The sequence below is a fragment of the Zeugodacus cucurbitae genome, chromosome 5, assembly GCF_028554725.1.
Source record: "Zeugodacus cucurbitae isolate PBARC_wt_2022May chromosome 5, idZeuCucr1.2, whole genome shotgun sequence".
NCBI classification, from domain to species: domain Eukaryota; kingdom Metazoa; phylum Arthropoda; class Insecta; order Diptera; family Tephritidae; genus Zeugodacus; species Zeugodacus cucurbitae.
The window spans coordinates 63,922,697-63,938,443 of NC_071670.1; the positions used below are offsets into that span (position 1 = coordinate 63,922,697).

The 15,747-nt window shown below is 36.3% G+C and overlaps 5 protein-coding genes across 7 annotated transcripts in view; 2 read left to right on the forward strand and 3 right to left on the reverse strand.

Annotated features, from left to right (window-relative positions):
- LOC105208822 (60S ribosomal protein L30) overlaps nt 1-14,461 on the reverse strand; it is a 134,605-nt gene extending 120,144 nt beyond the window's left edge. The window contains exons 1-4 of one of the 2 annotated variants that reach the window (XM_011178876.3): nt 14,377-14,454; nt 14,241-14,303; nt 14,002-14,147; nt 13,339-13,556 (exon numbers count right to left, since the gene is read on the reverse strand). In XM_011178876.3, coding sequence (XP_011177178.1) covers nt 13,388-13,556; nt 14,002-14,147; nt 14,241-14,261 — 336 coding nt within the window. In that variant the 5' untranslated portion in view covers nt 14,262-14,303; nt 14,377-14,454 and the 3' untranslated portion in view covers nt 13,339-13,387. Of the gene's footprint in view, nt 1-13,338; nt 13,557-14,000; nt 14,148-14,240; nt 14,304-14,376 lie in introns of those variants that run through there. The other variant, XM_054230573.1, reaches the window with a different exon arrangement.
- On the reverse strand, nt 1,190-8,941 carry LOC105208954 (uncharacterized). Of its 2 annotated transcripts, none has more exons than XM_054230571.1 (13): nt 8,719-8,941; nt 8,553-8,638; nt 8,414-8,487; nt 7,633-8,357; nt 6,753-6,952; nt 6,389-6,692; nt 6,062-6,143; nt 4,894-5,518; nt 4,444-4,831; nt 3,815-4,093; nt 2,911-3,383; nt 1,691-1,849; nt 1,190-1,450 (listed from the first exon to the last, which is right to left on the reverse strand). In XM_054230571.1, exons 1-13 carry the CDS (start codon nt 8,737-8,739, stop codon nt 1,270-1,272), a joined length of 3,597 nt encoding a protein of 1,198 aa, XP_054086546.1. In that variant the 5' UTR covers nt 8,740-8,941; the 3' UTR covers nt 1,190-1,269. The 2 variants fall into 2 exon arrangements, with proteins under 2 accessions (XP_054086546.1, XP_054086545.1); XM_054230570.1 differs by having other exon boundaries at nt 1,192-1,450; nt 8,710-8,941.
- LOC105208823 (neuferricin homolog) lies at nt 9,509-10,687 on the forward strand. Its single transcript, XM_011178877.3, has one exon. The coding sequence runs from the start codon at nt 9,595-9,597 to the stop codon at nt 10,423-10,425; it is 831 nt and encodes a 276-aa protein (XP_011177179.1). The 5' UTR covers nt 9,509-9,594; the 3' UTR covers nt 10,426-10,687.
- Nucleotides 10,468-13,101, reverse strand: LOC128919788 (transcription factor grauzone-like). Its single transcript, XM_054230572.1, has 4 exons — nt 12,821-13,101; nt 11,725-12,755; nt 11,291-11,669; nt 10,468-11,226 (listed from the first exon to the last, which is right to left on the reverse strand). Exons 1-4 carry the CDS (start codon nt 12,932-12,934, stop codon nt 11,032-11,034), a joined length of 1,719 nt encoding a protein of 572 aa, XP_054086547.1. The 5' UTR covers nt 12,935-13,101; the 3' UTR covers nt 10,468-11,031.
- A 211-nt stretch (nt 14,462-14,672) lies between the features above and the next one.
- LOC105208821 (UPF0488 protein CG14286) lies at nt 14,673-15,607 on the forward strand. Its single transcript, XM_011178874.3, has 3 exons — nt 14,673-14,961; nt 15,019-15,153; nt 15,212-15,607. Exons 1-3 carry the CDS (start codon nt 14,799-14,801, stop codon nt 15,502-15,504), a joined length of 591 nt encoding a protein of 196 aa, XP_011177176.2. The 5' UTR covers nt 14,673-14,798; the 3' UTR covers nt 15,505-15,607.
- Nucleotides 15,608-15,747: the final 140 nt, after the last annotated feature.

A 15,747-nucleotide genomic window follows, 5' to 3' on the forward strand; every position in this document is an offset into this window, starting at 1 on the left:
ATGTTCCGGTCTCAAGCAAATATTAATTTTCATTGTTTCTGGTATGTAATCCGCGATATTTTCAATGATTACATTTCATAGTCGATTTTGAGTTTGAAGCATGAAATTTGAAAGTAATACGATATGAGCTACGAAAATCATTCATTTATAATATATTGAATATTCCAGAATTATTCGAAGGATGGAAAATTCGAACATTGGGGTATGGATGTTTCTGATTGGAAACATTTTACTATTGCTGTGAGGTTAGGCTAGATTCTATGGCCTATGTTCCAAATTGGGATTACACTTGGACTGTTAAAAACAAGGTTTTGAATTAAAATTTGAGTTGTCAGTTTTCAAATAAAGTATTCGAAATGCGAAAGCAGAGTTATCAAGCAGAAAAATCGAAAAAAAATGGTCAGTTTTCGAATAAAGTATTCGAAATGCGAAAGCAGAGTTATCAAGCAGAAAAATCAAAAAAAATTGTCAGTTTTCGAATAAAGTATTCGAAATGCGAAAGCAGAGTTATCAAGCTGAAAAATCGAAATTCAAGCAATTTATTTTCGAATTGATATATAAAAAAGGAGCTCACTACAAGTTTGAAGAAAATAACTCGGAATTAGAAACGGGTTTGAAGGACTTACCTACAGGGTAATCACATATAAGATTACATCTTTATATGTAAAATCAAGGATAAAAATATATATTTTAACAGGTAAAAATAAAACAGCATTTCGTGGGCGCAGACAACCAACGCATTTGGATCCCGTGTGGCAACAGGAGGCACGATGAAATATTGTAGCACAGCAGCGAAGATAAATGAGCAGCAGTTCAGTTACATTGCGTGCAAAAAAGAGCGTATTAAATCGGTGTTGGATTACTCAATATACGTTAGAGAGTGGGAGTAAAAGGTATTAAAGTTTACGCAAATAAATTATATCAAATGGCTTATATAAATGATTAGAACTTCGGTGCACTCAGAGTGTACTCGGAAACACAATTATTGATGAAATATCGTTAACTGTCAAAATAAGAGAGGACTGCTGTCAATTTTGTGGAAGATGTTTAATATTTTACTAAAGCATACTCTCAAAAGGTGCCCATATTTAATGAAAACACGCGCAAATACAACTTAGAACAATTGCAATATATATATTTCTGTAAACAATGAAATGCAAATATATGAATTTATGTAAAAAGCAACTCTAAAATCAAAAAAAGTCTATCAATAACATTTTATGTCATTGAGTACTTTCTTCCATCCAGGCTCCACTTGTACCAAACACATCAATCCAAGGCGAGCACAGCACAGCCCGACAATGGCCACGGCAACTCCGGCATATCCTTGAAGCTTCTGCGCGTTTTCATGCAAAACGTTTCCACCTTAGTCAACGTGCATTTCGCGATGGTGGAGACGCCGCCAACAACAACAATGCGGTCATTAAGTGTAGCAATATCGTGGCCATGTCTAAAGTTTAGGGAAATGCGGAAATTAATGAATGAAGTGACGGTGGTTGCATAATGAAAAAGAGTTAAGTACAAAAGTTAGTAAGTGTTGCGTTAAAGCGCTAGTAACAACCAATATATAGACTGCTTTTATAACTAATTGTTTTTTAATTACCAACTTACATAGCTTACAAGCTAAGTTAGTGTGTAAGTGTGTAATAAGAATCCATTAAAAGTCGAAAATACGTTAACTTATATTTACCTGGCCAATTTAATATCGCCGTAGTGATGCCAATGACCCTCACCAAAGTCATATTGGTCAACAGAGGATAATGACGTTAGTATATTATTGGAATCAAAACCTATACCACCGACAACATACAGTTCATTGTCCGAAGGTCTGCAGAATTTTCCAAATAAACTAAAATAGAATTAAGAAATAAGAAATTTAAACTGGAATTAATAATGCATCATCAAAACATTTCTACAAATATGTTTTTTGGAAATGCTCCATATTGTTTGACTTATAGAGTCCAATACTCATAGAAATTTGTACTACAATACAATGCGACAATATTATCTTCTATATAAGATTTCGGATTTCGCAAATTATTTATCCGACATCTCCCCATTTCGGAGTCAATACATTGGCACTTAAATCTTATTTTAATGTTCAGACGTACTTCGTGCTCAATATGTTATGGGAAAAACTATCGTAAATTCAAAAAAGAACTACAGAATGACTTCGGATCGTAAAATGAGGACAATTTGAGATCTTTATAGACTTCCGGCGCCAGCCCCCAACGACTTTTTCTTTTTGTCAATCCTCTAAAATGACTGTCTCTAACAACATAAGACGTAAGACGTTACGAACGAGCCAGATTTGTACTCGCACAAGGTTTTTCCTCAAATATTTAACGTTAAAACAGGTCGGCGTTCAGCCAGTTTTTAATATTATCAAATTTGTTTATAATTGATTGTACTCTAGATGTTTCAATCTACAAATGATTTCGGACCGGGCCGCAGATCGATAAATCTTTATAGACTTCTGGCCTCCAACCCCCAGCGACGGTTTCTTATTGTCAGACCTCTGACCTTCTGACTATCTAACGGTTGGCAACATTTTACTCCGATGTTTTAGATATTCTGATTAAGAAAAGATAAGAGAATCAAGTTTTTATCTGCACTTAAATTACGAGCGTTTTATCAGTTCGCCTCCAGTCATTTTTTAATATTATCGAATACTTTTATAATGAATTGTACTGTCAGTATTTCCTTTTACAAATCTGCTCCTTCACAAACTCCACCACTAATAAATTAATCAGCAATTTATGCTCTGGAAAACTGTCAGTATAGTTCCGAATTTCCGCTCTATGACTCCCACCAATCTCACATCAAAGTTAATCTAGCGCAAATTCCACTCAATATTCGTTGAAATCCACAAGGGCATTTTGTCATAAAATCGAAATTTAAACCGCTTACCGTGGTATGCGCAAACGCTGCTTTGCCTTAATCCAACGTCCACTCTCAAAGCTTCTACCCATATGCCCGATAGTGGGTTGAGTGCCATCACTAGCGGCAGCGGCAGTGGCAGCAATTGCGACAGCATCACCATTCACATCATTGACTTTAGCCATTGGCACATCCGAAACGTATTCGTCGCTGTAAGCACACTTCAAACTGTAATACTCCATCGTATCGGTGATTACATCGACGACTGCACTTTTTGTTGCCTCGACAGCAAAACTGTCACCACTACCTCCATTGTCCGCTCTGTCCCCGCCATTCATGGCACCTTGGATATTGGCATCGGCGGTCGGCATTGAAGTAGCGACGAAACCCTCATAGTTGTCGGATGCTCTCGTTTTGGTTTCGATTATGCCGCCAGCAATCCAAATCTCGTTATTCACCATAGCAGCCATCAAGCCGTAGCGACCCACATGCAAAGTGGCTTTCTAAAAACACACACATAAATGACAGGCACTGTTGTTAAACAGTCATAAAGCGGGGCACTCATGTGTATTTGTTTGTATTCTACCAATGGGTGGGCGGATCGGAGGATGTGAGTGTACATTTGTAGTTTTGTATATATGTATGTATTTTGGGTCCATGTGTATTACAGTTGTATTCTAAGTAAATTATTTGGATTATTTGTCATGACAATTGATGCGTTCAATAATTCAAAACCATTAAGCTAAAATATTTTTTTTAATATTATTTTGATTATCTCTTAGTTTTTTCGTTACTGTCAATAATGTTAAAGACTAGATTGTGATACGTGACGTCATAAAGGTAAGAACTGTCAAACGTTCTTGTTCTTCTTTATTCTTACTGTTTTTTCCTCAACTGTTTTCTTTTCTCACATCCAAACCGCTAGTTTACATACCTTCTTCCATGTCTTCCGTAGCACATTGTAGTACCACACAGTACGTAAAGCGGTACCATTAACCCCTTCGCCGCCAATTACGAAGAAACCGTTAACACATTTGACATTTCTTTGCTTTTGCTGTTCCTTTATGCCTTTGCAATGCTCGCAAGCAACCTCGCCACCGCAGTACTCATCAGACACAATCGCCGCAAAGTCGCGTCTCAGCTCTGGTAAATTGCTCTCAAAAGTCCATTTCAGAGTCAGCGGATCGAAGCTCCAGACTGATTTTTCGAAGATCTATAAAATTATAATTAATTTTGGAAGGTATGAAAAAGAGACCAAAGTTTAAAATCGGAATTTCATAGGAATTTGGTTATTTTCTCTTGGTTCTGCGGTATCTCTGAGTTCTAAAAGCACAGGTCTTATTCAAGAAATCTTAGCCAGAGAACATGAAAGATTTGTTTAGTTGCACAAGAGAAGGTAGTACATCCCGACAACTCAACAATATATACGAATTCTAAAATCTAAGCTCCTGCATCATGCCGTCGAATATCAAATGAGATTTCCGAAAAATCTAGTATCTAAGACCCCGACACACCAATTCCACCGAAATACCAGAGTATTCCAAAAGAGTCTATGCAACTCACCGACTTCTTGGTGCAACCCAGCGCCGTTTTAGTGCCACCTATAATATAGATGAGCCCATTGCAGACAACAGCTGCGTGATGATGCCGAGAACCGAAGGGCAGATAACACAAATGTTTCCATTGCACGGCGCCAGCATCATAGTACAGCACACGATCGCCATAATTATCCATCGGATTGAACTGTGGATTAAGACCGCCGCAAGCGCTGCAACCACCAATACCGTTAGCATAATGCGACGGCTCCAAAATGTCCGCATCACTGCCACCCACAGTTTGAGTGCGCTTGCGTTGCTGCTGTTGTTGTTGCAATGCCATAACTTTATCATGCTGACAATGCTGACAGTACGGATCGATGCCACCAAATATGAGAATCTTACGACCTTTGATGCTTTAAAGTAAACAAAAAAATGTTTGAACTCTGAAAACTTTGTATCTATACACAGAACTCACGCTTTAAACTCCACTTCCTCGACTGTGGGCAAACCAAATTGCGGTGTTTGCATTATTTGTGTCACATGCTGTTGCTGCCCCATCAGCGGTTCATTGCGGCATTCTATGCGTGACAGAAATGTCTTCGGTTTCGTATCAACGGTATTGTTGCTTAGCTTTTGTGACCGCTTCGTATGCAAACGCAACGGCTGCGCCATTGTCTTATGACCGTCTACTGCGCTTTCGGCAGTATTACTCACGCCCCTTTCCATCCAACCATCCTCAATACAATGATGCACTTCATTGTTTGCTTCGCAGTCATCATTCAATATGCAGTGGACGTCATAATTCATCTCGTGCAACTCATTCGGCATGGCTTTGTCCTCATTGGTATTGTTGTTGTTGATTTGGTTGCTGCATTGATAACTGTACTTAAATGGCTGTGGGTCGAGTTCTTGGAATTGCGCATATCGCTGTGGATATCGTTGGTGTTTGTGGTGGTGTTGATCTTGTTGCATTCTGTATGGAAATTCATAGCAACTGGATGCGGTGGAAGGCAGCACTTGACTAGTGGTTATTTTGCTGAGGTTTTTGAGACTCGCGGAATTCACCATGGTGGTCATGTGGTCGCCAAAGCAACGTTGATCTGGGAGGTAAAAAATATATCGACATAAAAGACAATAGTCCGTTGCTGGAAGCTTTTGGGCTTAAGTTACTTTTTGGGAAGCTCCTTCGAATGTATGGACTTTGAGAGGAACCTATTCAAGACAAAAATGTACTGAAATCTAACGAGATATTTACTATCATCTTTATAATTCTAACACTGGACTGAGCATTTTCAGTCATTTTCTACAGCTAGCATCCAATTAGATTTTTAACCTAACAGCGTGGATCCCGATGGGGCAATGGACAGTTAGAACTTCTACGACTAAATTTTGCTAAGGGCGAAGAGAACAGTGGATCACTTCCCCGAATAATCTAATCTCTGAAACCAAGTGTTATTTGAGACTATCTGAGCTCGTAAAAAGGTATCGAAAAAATACGAGTGTTTCACTAAATGAAATGAATTTGTTTTTCCTAAGAACAGACATGCTGTATAGAGGTAAACTCGATGGTTAGTGGTTATGCTGTGGGAGTATTCTTCATCTCACAATACTTCAAATTTTTATTAAATAACTATGGTATTTACCTCGTAGCAGTGGCTTGCGTTGTCTTAAGCTGGTCTCAACTTGTACACCCTGATCGCGACATTGCATTGTGAAAACCGTAGCCTGTAAAACAGACAAAAGAATAGAAAGAAATGAAATATCCGTCTTAATTTTAATTATCAGTAGTCTTTATTTAATTTTTTTCTCTAGATTAAATTCTATATATAAAATGGGTCACAATAATTTTCGTATAAATGCCAAATCACAAATTTCAACAAAAATTTTTATAAAACAAAACATCGTAAGTAGTCTTCTAAAATAGGTGATTTGGTGTTTGCAAGTGACTAAAAAAATATATATTAACATACTAAATTTTGCTCGTTCAATTTGCGACAATCGGAGCGTACGCAACACTGCATCGACTTCTCCACACCCTTAGCCATTTCCAGCGAGCGCCAATAGTCCTTGCCAATCGTATGTATCATCTCCAGATACTCCAAAAACGATTTGTACGTAACATACTGCATATTCGGGCATTCGAGTCGATGGTGATAACTACATTCCTTGTCGAACACCCACTGACGTTGCACAGGTGCAATCAGCTGATAGCGTTCCAGGAAATGTAAGAATTCTTCACGATTTTCACCATAGTATAGTTGAGTTGTGGTGTAGCTGGAAACGGTTTGAATATGTTAAATATAAGTATGTAGAGTTTATGAGTGCGCCACTTACGATATGCCGTCGTTGATCATGCGTTTCACCTCCGGATGACTGGCAATACGATCGATCTCAACGCAGTCGATATTTTTGTTGAGTGTCACAAGAAACCATGGTGGCATCAAGCTGAAACGTACGCACTTGACAACCTGCAACATGTCCGGCTCACGTTCTTCCCAATTATAGTTCAGCCAACGCACCACCGACATGAAGATCTTGAAATAAATAAAATAATTCAATGGTTAGTACTATTGCGTAGTAACATCTAACTTTCATTAATGATTAAGTCGTCTTGAAACCTTCTAAACCAAATGTTTGTTTCATCGAACAAAGATGATTTCGAGTATAACGGTGAGTATAACGGTTCACTTCAAACTGATTCTGAATCCTGATTATATCTTTGGCTCGATTAAAAGTTCAATATTAAACAATGGAGCTTTCGAAGGCAGCTTTAACTTTAATTTATCAGTTATCAATATTACTTCCAACATCTTTCAAATTCGGAAGCCACAAATACAGTCCCAGTACCAAACAGTTATGTGAAATATCAGAAAGTTTATTAGTTCCCAATAATAACTAAAGTTCTTTATACACTACAAATTTGATGGTTCAATCTCGAAGACCCTGTTAAATAGATCGTTGCCTGCTGTAAAACTAATCTCGCCATATAATACTCAATGTTAAATCCCAAAGCCTGGTTCCTAAATTAAATAGAGCCGTTATAAGAGCTGGCTAATTTAAAATCTCGGAAGAACATCCTAAACTGATCCATTCGACATTCTGATAATTAAAGATTTCAACATAAAATCAAGAGCAAAGATGATAAACCTGTGAGAATTTCTGTTGTGTTGGAATTAATGGCAAATTCCTAGTGTAAGACCCCCTACACACTTACCTCAATTTCCGAATTCACACCAATTGTGTTGGAGCTCAAAAGCGTACAAATCTCTTTCGTCGCCAGCTCTAAGTACTCTTTGGAGGCGACAAGTGTTAGGAAAAATTTGCAAATGCGTGTCAACATCAATTGTTCCAAACTCTCCAGGCTATAATTGCGTGCCTCAAGGTACAGTAGGAATGCAGTATCCTCACGGAAGCGCACATCATCGTCCAAGCAAAGCCAACATTGATTCACCAGATTCTTAATGCGTAGAAAATTGGCAGCATTGAATAATTCCAGTATGCCTTCACGCTGCACCAACGGTTCCTCGGCCAACATCCAGTCGTAGACCATCATAAAGGCGCCCGGTGTTATCTTTTCTTCGGGCAATTGTATTAGCACCTCGTTGTTGCATTCCATGAAGAAGTCCGAGTAGCACTGCAGCACCATCATGTGACAGTTGAAGGTCACGCCACCGATGCGTATCTGCACATTCGGTTTGATGTGGTTGTCAATCATGTTGCGTAACAGTTTGTAGAGATTCTCTTTGGGCGGCTGTACAATATCTTCCCAACCCTGTATCTCATTGGTTTTGAAACCCATTTCGAGTAGCGATTTCTCCTTCAGCGTGCAGGCAATTTTCTGTTTTTGATTGTCAAACTTGCCCGGTAACGGTATATTGGACGGTAGTATCTTACTGGGTGGTGGTTTTGTGGCTTTGGGCGCAGCAGCATCGAAGGTTTCTACGAAAGAGAGGACAGTACAATAGGAATGTCAATCAGAATGAGCGCAAACTTACGTGGAAGCTTTTGAAAATCAATGCCCTGGTCTTTGGCTTGACTGGAGGACTCTGAATTGTCGACGAAATTTAAACTGTAAAGCGAGTAATATTAAGTTCTCATTAATTTGATTTCTTTTGCGTTTCATCAGACACTCACTTCATGTACTTGACATTGTTCTCTAAAGTGTCGGAAAACTGTGGTGAACCCGTGGTACCGGTGGTTGAAATGCTCGACTCATTGCTCTGAAATGCGAAACTAGTTGTAGCTTTCTTTTCGGCAGTCAGCGTATGTCGTTATATTATATGTCTTTTACCTGGTTTACCTTAGTCAGCGGCTTATCCATTTGAAAAGGTTTCTTTAGCTAATAATTGTATTAAAAATAGTTCTAACTGGTAAAAATGTAGTTTAATTTGGACAGCAAAATCAAATAAAATATATTTTATTTGAATTAACTGAAAATGAAAAAATTGACGAAATTTCTTGGCAGCAAAGTTTCTTTTGAAAATTTTCCCAATATGAAAAGACTTGTACGTTTGAGTAATTAACGATAATAAAAAGGTATTTTTTCAAAAATAAACGATATTTTGTATTCAAATAGTATTGGGGCAAAATCGAATTCGTCGAAAAATATTTTAATATCTCTTGGAAATAATTATGGCATTTATGAATTTAATATTAGTTTTTAAATGGATTCAAAGTTTATAGGTTAGGTAGAACAATTTTATTTTTTTTTTTTGTTTAGGGCTGTAGAAATTAAGTACAAAGTATACGAAAATGGTGAAAACTCTTTCAAGGTCATACATCAAATAGAAAGAGATTAATTAAAACGGTCACACACTGTAGTATATTCTGTTTCTGATAATATTCTGTTTATTAATATATCCCTTAGAGGGTCAATCCAAGTATAATTATTTTAAGAGTTTAAACTTTCATATGAAAAATATTTCAAAATCCACACAAGACACATTGATATATAAGTTGAGTTATGTTGTTTTTGGTTTAAAGCTTTAAATTAATAACTTATAATACCATAGATACAAATTATTATTTATTTCCTAATTAATTACAGATAATTTATCTGGTACACCATTAATTATTTCAATTCTTACAAAAATTCTAACATTTGATGTGGCAACGCTGTAAACAACTATTTACATTCAGGACGTAAACAATCAAATTGCATATTGCTCAGGTGGAAATGTTCGAGTTTGTAAAACATCTTTTTAAATTACAATTCCTGCTAATAGTGATAGCTATTTTTACCGGTGTTTATTACAATCAAATTATTAACTGGATTGTGGTCAATTATGCGGAATCGCCCAGTGAAAGTATAGCAATTAAATTCGAAAATCCCAACGATGAGCCAGCGTTATCGGAGCGGCTTTTCACGCGTGATGATTTGGCACAATTCAATGGTGAAAATGACGCACCATTATATTTGGCCATCATTGGTACGGTATTCGACGTAACTAAAGGTGTCAAACATTACGGGCCAGGATGCGCGTATAATTTCTTTGTTGGACGCGATGCTTCAGTGTCATTCATAAATGGTCAATTCGAGAAATTTGACGAAGAGAAAGCCGATGACGTTATCTCATTAAGACCCAGTGATCTTATTAGTTTAGAAAATTGGCAACAATTTTACCGGAAAGATTATGTTTATAAGGGTAAACTAATTGGTCGCTTCTATGATGCCAATGGCGAACCAACAACTTACAATCACAAATACATGATGCTTTTGGAACAAGCGAAAGCCGCTAAAGCGCAAGCCGAACAATTGCGTGAAATCTATCCAGATTGCAATATTGAATGGTCTGTAGAGCGGGGCTCACATGTATGGTGTACCACAACTAGCGGTGGCAAGCAGCGTGAATGGTTGGGTTATCCACGACAGTTGTTCGAAATTGGTGCTAGCAACTTCCGTTGCGCTTGTGTGCAAGAAAAAGACTTGGACACCACTGAGGTGATGCTGAAGGAGTATGATGATTGTGCGCCACATTCACATGAGTGTTACTATAAGGTGGATTAGCAAAATTAAATGTACATATGTGTTGTGTGTATGTTTCCGGAACTGCTCTAAAATGTTATATGTAACAATTTATATTGAAAGTTTTATAAATTTTAGTGAAAAATCAACAAGTATTTAACCTGTTCAACTTTATACTAAAGCATTTTGTGTACTTAAACGTTTTATAAAAAAAAGTATTTGCGCTTAACATATCCAACAATATAGAGGCCTTAGTGTTCAATTTTTGTACAATATAATAAATAAAAAACGTATTTACCCGAAATATTTGTGAATTTATTTTTGCACAAATACTTAATAAACAAATTCGTTCACACCTGAGAACCAGTTATATTGGGAATAGTGAAGTAAAATTATTGTTTGTATTATTTCTTAATTTTGCACTGATAAAAATACTTTGGTTTATTTTTATTTAAAATAAATATAATACAGGCAAACTTGAGATGTTATAAAACTTGACATAAATTGAATACTTTCACGCTAATAAATTTAAACAAAAGCATTCAATATTACACCTGATGACGCAATCTTCAACTTTAGTTAAAATTATATTATGAAAATAGTGTTTTTTATGAACAACTAAATGCTAAATTTATGTATCTCCACCATTTACAGCACCACCTCATTCGAAATAGCGCTAAGATCCATATGCTTAAAAGACATGGGCCGGTGTCTACGATTTTCCTCCCATTCCTTTGGATGCTTTCTTTTCCGATGATGATGCATATTGGCATTCACTTTAAATGTGCGTGGGCAATGCGGACATTGATACAAGTCCTCGCCTGTATGCGTAGTCATATGTTCCTGCAAGAGTTAAATAATAAAAAAGAATAACGAAGATATCGTAATATATATTTTGAGTGCCTACTTTTAACACTTTTGAGGCTTTAAAGGCTTTATCACACACAGTACATTTGTGGATACGCTCCCTTTGATGTACGTAACGTTTGTGTGACTTGAGAGCATCCTCGGTTAAAGCTACTTTTCCACATTCGCCACACACGTAGACGGTGGAACCATCATGATGTGTTATACGTTTATGACGTTTCAAACTAAATTTGGAATGTAATTTAGCATCACATTGGTCGCAAGGCCAGAGTTGTTTGCCAGCACCATCATGTTCCAGCAGATGATATTTTAGTGCGTACCGTCCACGGAAAGATTTACCGCACTGGTCACAAACACTGTGATAAGCTGTGCTGTGCACATTGCGTATATGAATATTAAGGCGGCTTTCTAAAATAAAGCTAAAGAAAAATTTAATCAAATAAATGCAATCTGATGAATAATAAAAATATTTACCCCTTCCCACATTCCTTGCACACATGATCGGGATTACCCTCCGCATGTGTCTCCATATGTGTTTTTAGAATTGGTAATTTCGCGAATTTCTTATGGCAAATTTCACATTCGAAACGCCGCTCTAACGACTCTGGCTTATGCATAGAATTCATATGCGCCACCAGACTACGACCATTCGCACTGCATTTACCACATTCGGCGCATTGGAACTTTTGTGGATTCAAATGCACTTGCAAATGTTCAACAAAGTGAAACCGTTGACTATATTTGTGTTTGCAGCATAATACATATCCTTTATTGCTGTTGTGCACATCGCGAAAGTGTGTACGCAGTTCAGTAAAGTCGGCGGATAAATGACCACATAATTCACATGGTAATTGCTCTTTGAAGTGCTGCGCAATAAAGGCATCAAACTCCTTGGTTTTCGAACTTTTTTCTTTATTTCTCTCAGCACTATTAGCATCATGCTTATCCTCATTCTCATTGGAATCCAAATCAGTTTCTACTTCTGAAGTTTTCTTTACGACTCTTTTCACTTTTTTCCGCCTTCCAGCCTTTTTTTTAGTAGTTGCGTTTGTTTTAGGTTTCTTTAAATTCTTTCTGTTCAATAATGGCATATCGTCATAGAGACTGTCATTATCGTCATTTTCAACGTTTTCTACATCTGCAACAGCAGGCAATTTCTTCGACGACGTTGTAAGTTTGGCTTCGCAGATAGCTACTGGATCTTCAGTGTCCTCATTGAAGTAGTCATCGTTATCACATGTATCGTCCGCAAATGATTCTGCATATATATTTAAGTTGTTTACATCCATTTCCATTTCTAGTTTAACACTCTCTACTAGCTCCCTTTGATACGGTTGCTGCAGTAGTTTTAAACGTTCATCTTTTAGTATCACCAACTCCTTCTGCCATTGATGGAAATCATCTATGTGCCGCCAGCAGTTCGCACAAATCACCTGTGAGTTAAACTGTGTAGTTCTCTGTTCATTTTCTGCATCAAATTCTGATTTTACTTCGTCCATATTTATCTAATGCATTTTGTGTACAAAAGAAACTTTAATACAAGTGGATATTATTATTTTGTAGTACTTACTTCCTTTTCGAAATACTTCGCGACAACATTGTAAATTGTTGTGTTTGTTCCACCAGAATCGAATAATTCTAAAGAATTGTGTTCGCAATCACTAATGCACAAACGGCATAACATCTTTTCGTATAATTGTTTATTACAAACTTGTTAAAATTTGTTGTTTAGCATTTCACCGAAAAGACATCAAATAACAAACAACCAGGGTTGCATCATAAAGGTTTTATAATAAACGAAACCTTAGGATGTGTACACACAGTATAAGTGGCGTGTTATATCTCGTAAAACATTTTACGTGATTTTGAAATATACTGCTGTGGTATTCTTAGATTCGACTTCTTCTAAGTACTGAAATTTAAACCAAATTTTAAAATACCGCCTAATTTATCTTTTCAGTAACTCAATTATAAGTTTTCAGGGCAGGGAAATTCGTAAATCAGATATTCACTACTTTTCATTGATACTACGTTCATTTTTATAAAACTCTACACCCTGTAAACGCTTTAAAAAAATGCAAAATCAGATTTTATTTTAAAATTTTATTTTTTATTTATAAAATTATATCCATTGGATTTAGTTGTCTGGCAACGAGCGGATGATGTCCGAATCACCAGGGTCGGTGATGGACATTGTGCACACACGGAAGTATTTACCGCAAGCGGTACCCAATTCGATGTTGGTGCCACTGTAATGTTGCACTTCGGTCTTGGCCAACATAGCGTAGTATTCAATCTCCGATTTCCTAAAAGTAAATAATGCAACTTTTTAAAATAAAGAAATTTACATTCGAATTGTGCTATAAAGCATTTAGCCATGTCAGAAAGAGTCTCTAGTAGTAATTGAATATCAACACTATATAAGTCTGATTGTAATACATTCATCATTTAGTAAGATTCAAAAGCTAATGAAACCAACAAATTTCATTACCTGTATCACCATGCTGGAACCATTTGGATGTCTGTGTTATTGCAAGGTAGCTTTAAACCACAAATTATCTTGTACAATGCAAAATCGGCCTGAGAGTATCCACTCCATAGCTTCCATTGCAAATAATTGAAAGAATGCAAACAAATTTGGGAAACTTGTGTGGGAGCATACTTCTCAGTCTCGAAAGACTCCATATGGCTCCAGCAAGTAATTCTAGTACATATTCCATTGCAAATGGATGTATGTATGTGTGGGCTCACCTCAACGCTGGGGTATTGCTGGCAATCAACACCAATTTTGCTTTGCCTTGACGTAAGGTCTTCAAAGCTTGTTTGTAACCCAAGCAATATTTGCCGGATTTCATCACCAAAGCCAAACGGGCATTGGTGCTTTCCAAAGCCTTTTTCTATAAACAGAGAAGAAATGCATATTGTTAGGTTAGGTTTAACAGCAGCGTAGTGATAGAGCACCACGTGTCAATAAGCAAATTAAATTTTACCTGTTTCTTTACGGCAACCATGTTTGCTGATCTGTAGTTATGAATACAAAGTCAGATGGAAATCTGAAATACATTTTAAGATAAAAACTTATTAGATTTTTCAACTTAATTTGAAACAATTAAAAATTGCATCTACCTCCAAAGACGATTTGTAAGAAAAGAAGGAAAGTTGAGTTGACAGCTGTCAAGTAAACTTCAACCACAGAGTTGTATTTAATTTGATAATTTTTAACTTTTCACGCCACTCCATTTTGCAAAAGATGAACGAAGTTTTATATTTTATTAAAATAAAAAATAATGGAAAGTAAATACATTAAGAACATATATTTATATTTTGAATAGATTTTCTATTTTTATACACAATTTCTAATATGTTATTTTTTATAATCCCTATAGTCGATAACAAATCACCTATTTTGGATTCTCTCAACATGTGCAGCTTCTATGGGAATATGAAGAAACGTCAAAATATTTTGTTTTGTTTTGCACACCACAAGTCCTCCAATCTATTTCAACAAAAATATTTTCTGATTTTACTGAAACTATAAAAATAAAGATATGAGTAAAATAAAGAAGCCAAAGTCTTTCCAAAAGCCACCTCCATTAGTAGCGCCCCGACGTGAAACTCCGGAAAATGAAGCACAAATTGAATTGGAACTTTGTTGGTGTGTTCAACAGTTGGAGAATGCGCTTAATTCAGGAAAGCTGTCGCAAAAAATTGGTAAGATTCTATTTACAGTTATCATCATAGTATTTAATTGCTAACTTGCTATCACAGCCGATGACACTGTCAAGAATATAAAGGTGCTTAAAAGTTCGACTGCGCCGCTTGTTAAAAAGCGCCAGGTAATGAAGGCCGCTTTGGGAGATTATCGCGCTAAAATGAAGGAAGAGGAAAAGAAGATGGCTCTTGGTATATAGATTATATGCAATTGATATTTCTGTTAAATAGTTCATGATTTTCCTTTTAGCGGCCAAACAAATCAAATTTACACAAACCATTGAAGCGAATAAAAAGTCAAGCTTCCTCAAAAAAGCTGCTATTGTGCAAACGGGGAAAGAGTTCCGCTTCAATTTTCCAACTCCAAACAGTACGGACGTAACAGAATCAGCGGATAACGTTACGAGCACGGATATTAAGAATGAACCTACTCCAGTCATTGGCAAAGACCTCAATTTAACAGGCGGTGGTTTCAAATTCAATTTTATTGTAGACGAAAATAACGATGATTTAAATTTAAGTGGACTGTCCATTAAAAGCTAAAATTAAGATGAAAAAGTAAACTTAACACTGTATATTTCGTGTCAAAGAGACTATAATATATATACTTTAAATATATCAATCAAAATTTATTTAAGATCTGTGAGATTTGTGTCTTATTTCATACTGATAAGAAAATTTATATTTTTTCTCATTAATAATATATTGTTAAATAAAATAAATGAATATTAACGTTATAACTTTTATTTACAAAAATATTTTGTTGCATAGAATTAACCCTTGTTC

Coding starts and splice junctions, on each gene's coding strand:
- LOC105208823 (XM_011178877.3), top strand. CDS start 9,595: ATGTTCGAGTTTGTAAAACATCTTTTTAAATTACAATTCCTGCTAATA.
- LOC105208954 (XM_054230570.1), bottom strand. CDS start 8,739: ATGGATAAGCCGCTGACTAAGGTAAACCAG. Junction 5,519..6,061: donor ACGCAAGCCACTGCTACGAG/GTAAATACCATA, acceptor TTTACCTCCCAG/ATCAACGTTGCTTTGGCGAC. Junction 4,094..4,443: donor TGGGTTGCACCAAGAAGTCG/GTGAGTTGCATA, acceptor ATAATTTTATAG/ATCTTCGAAAAATCAGTCTG.
- LOC105208821 (XM_011178874.3), top strand. CDS start 14,799: ATGAGTAAAATAAAGAAGCCAAAGTCTTTCCAAAAGCCACCTCCATTA. Junction 14,962..15,018: donor AAAGCTGTCGCAAAAAATTG/GTAAGATTCTAT, acceptor TTGCTATCACAG/CCGATGACACTGTCAAGAAT. Junction 15,154..15,211: donor GGAAAAGAAGATGGCTCTTG/GTATATAGATTA, acceptor TTTTCCTTTTAG/CGGCCAAACAAATCAAATTT.
- LOC128919788 (XM_054230572.1), bottom strand. CDS start 12,934: ATGTTATGCCGTTTGTGCATTAGTGATTGCGAACACAATTCTTTAGAA. Junction 11,670..11,724: donor TGCAAGGAATGTGGGAAGGG/GTAAATATTTTT, acceptor ATTTTTCTTTAG/CTTTATTTTAGAAAGCCGCC. Junction 11,227..11,290: donor AAGCCTCAAAAGTGTTAAAA/GTAGGCACTCAA, acceptor TAACTCTTGCAG/GAACATATGACTACGCATAC.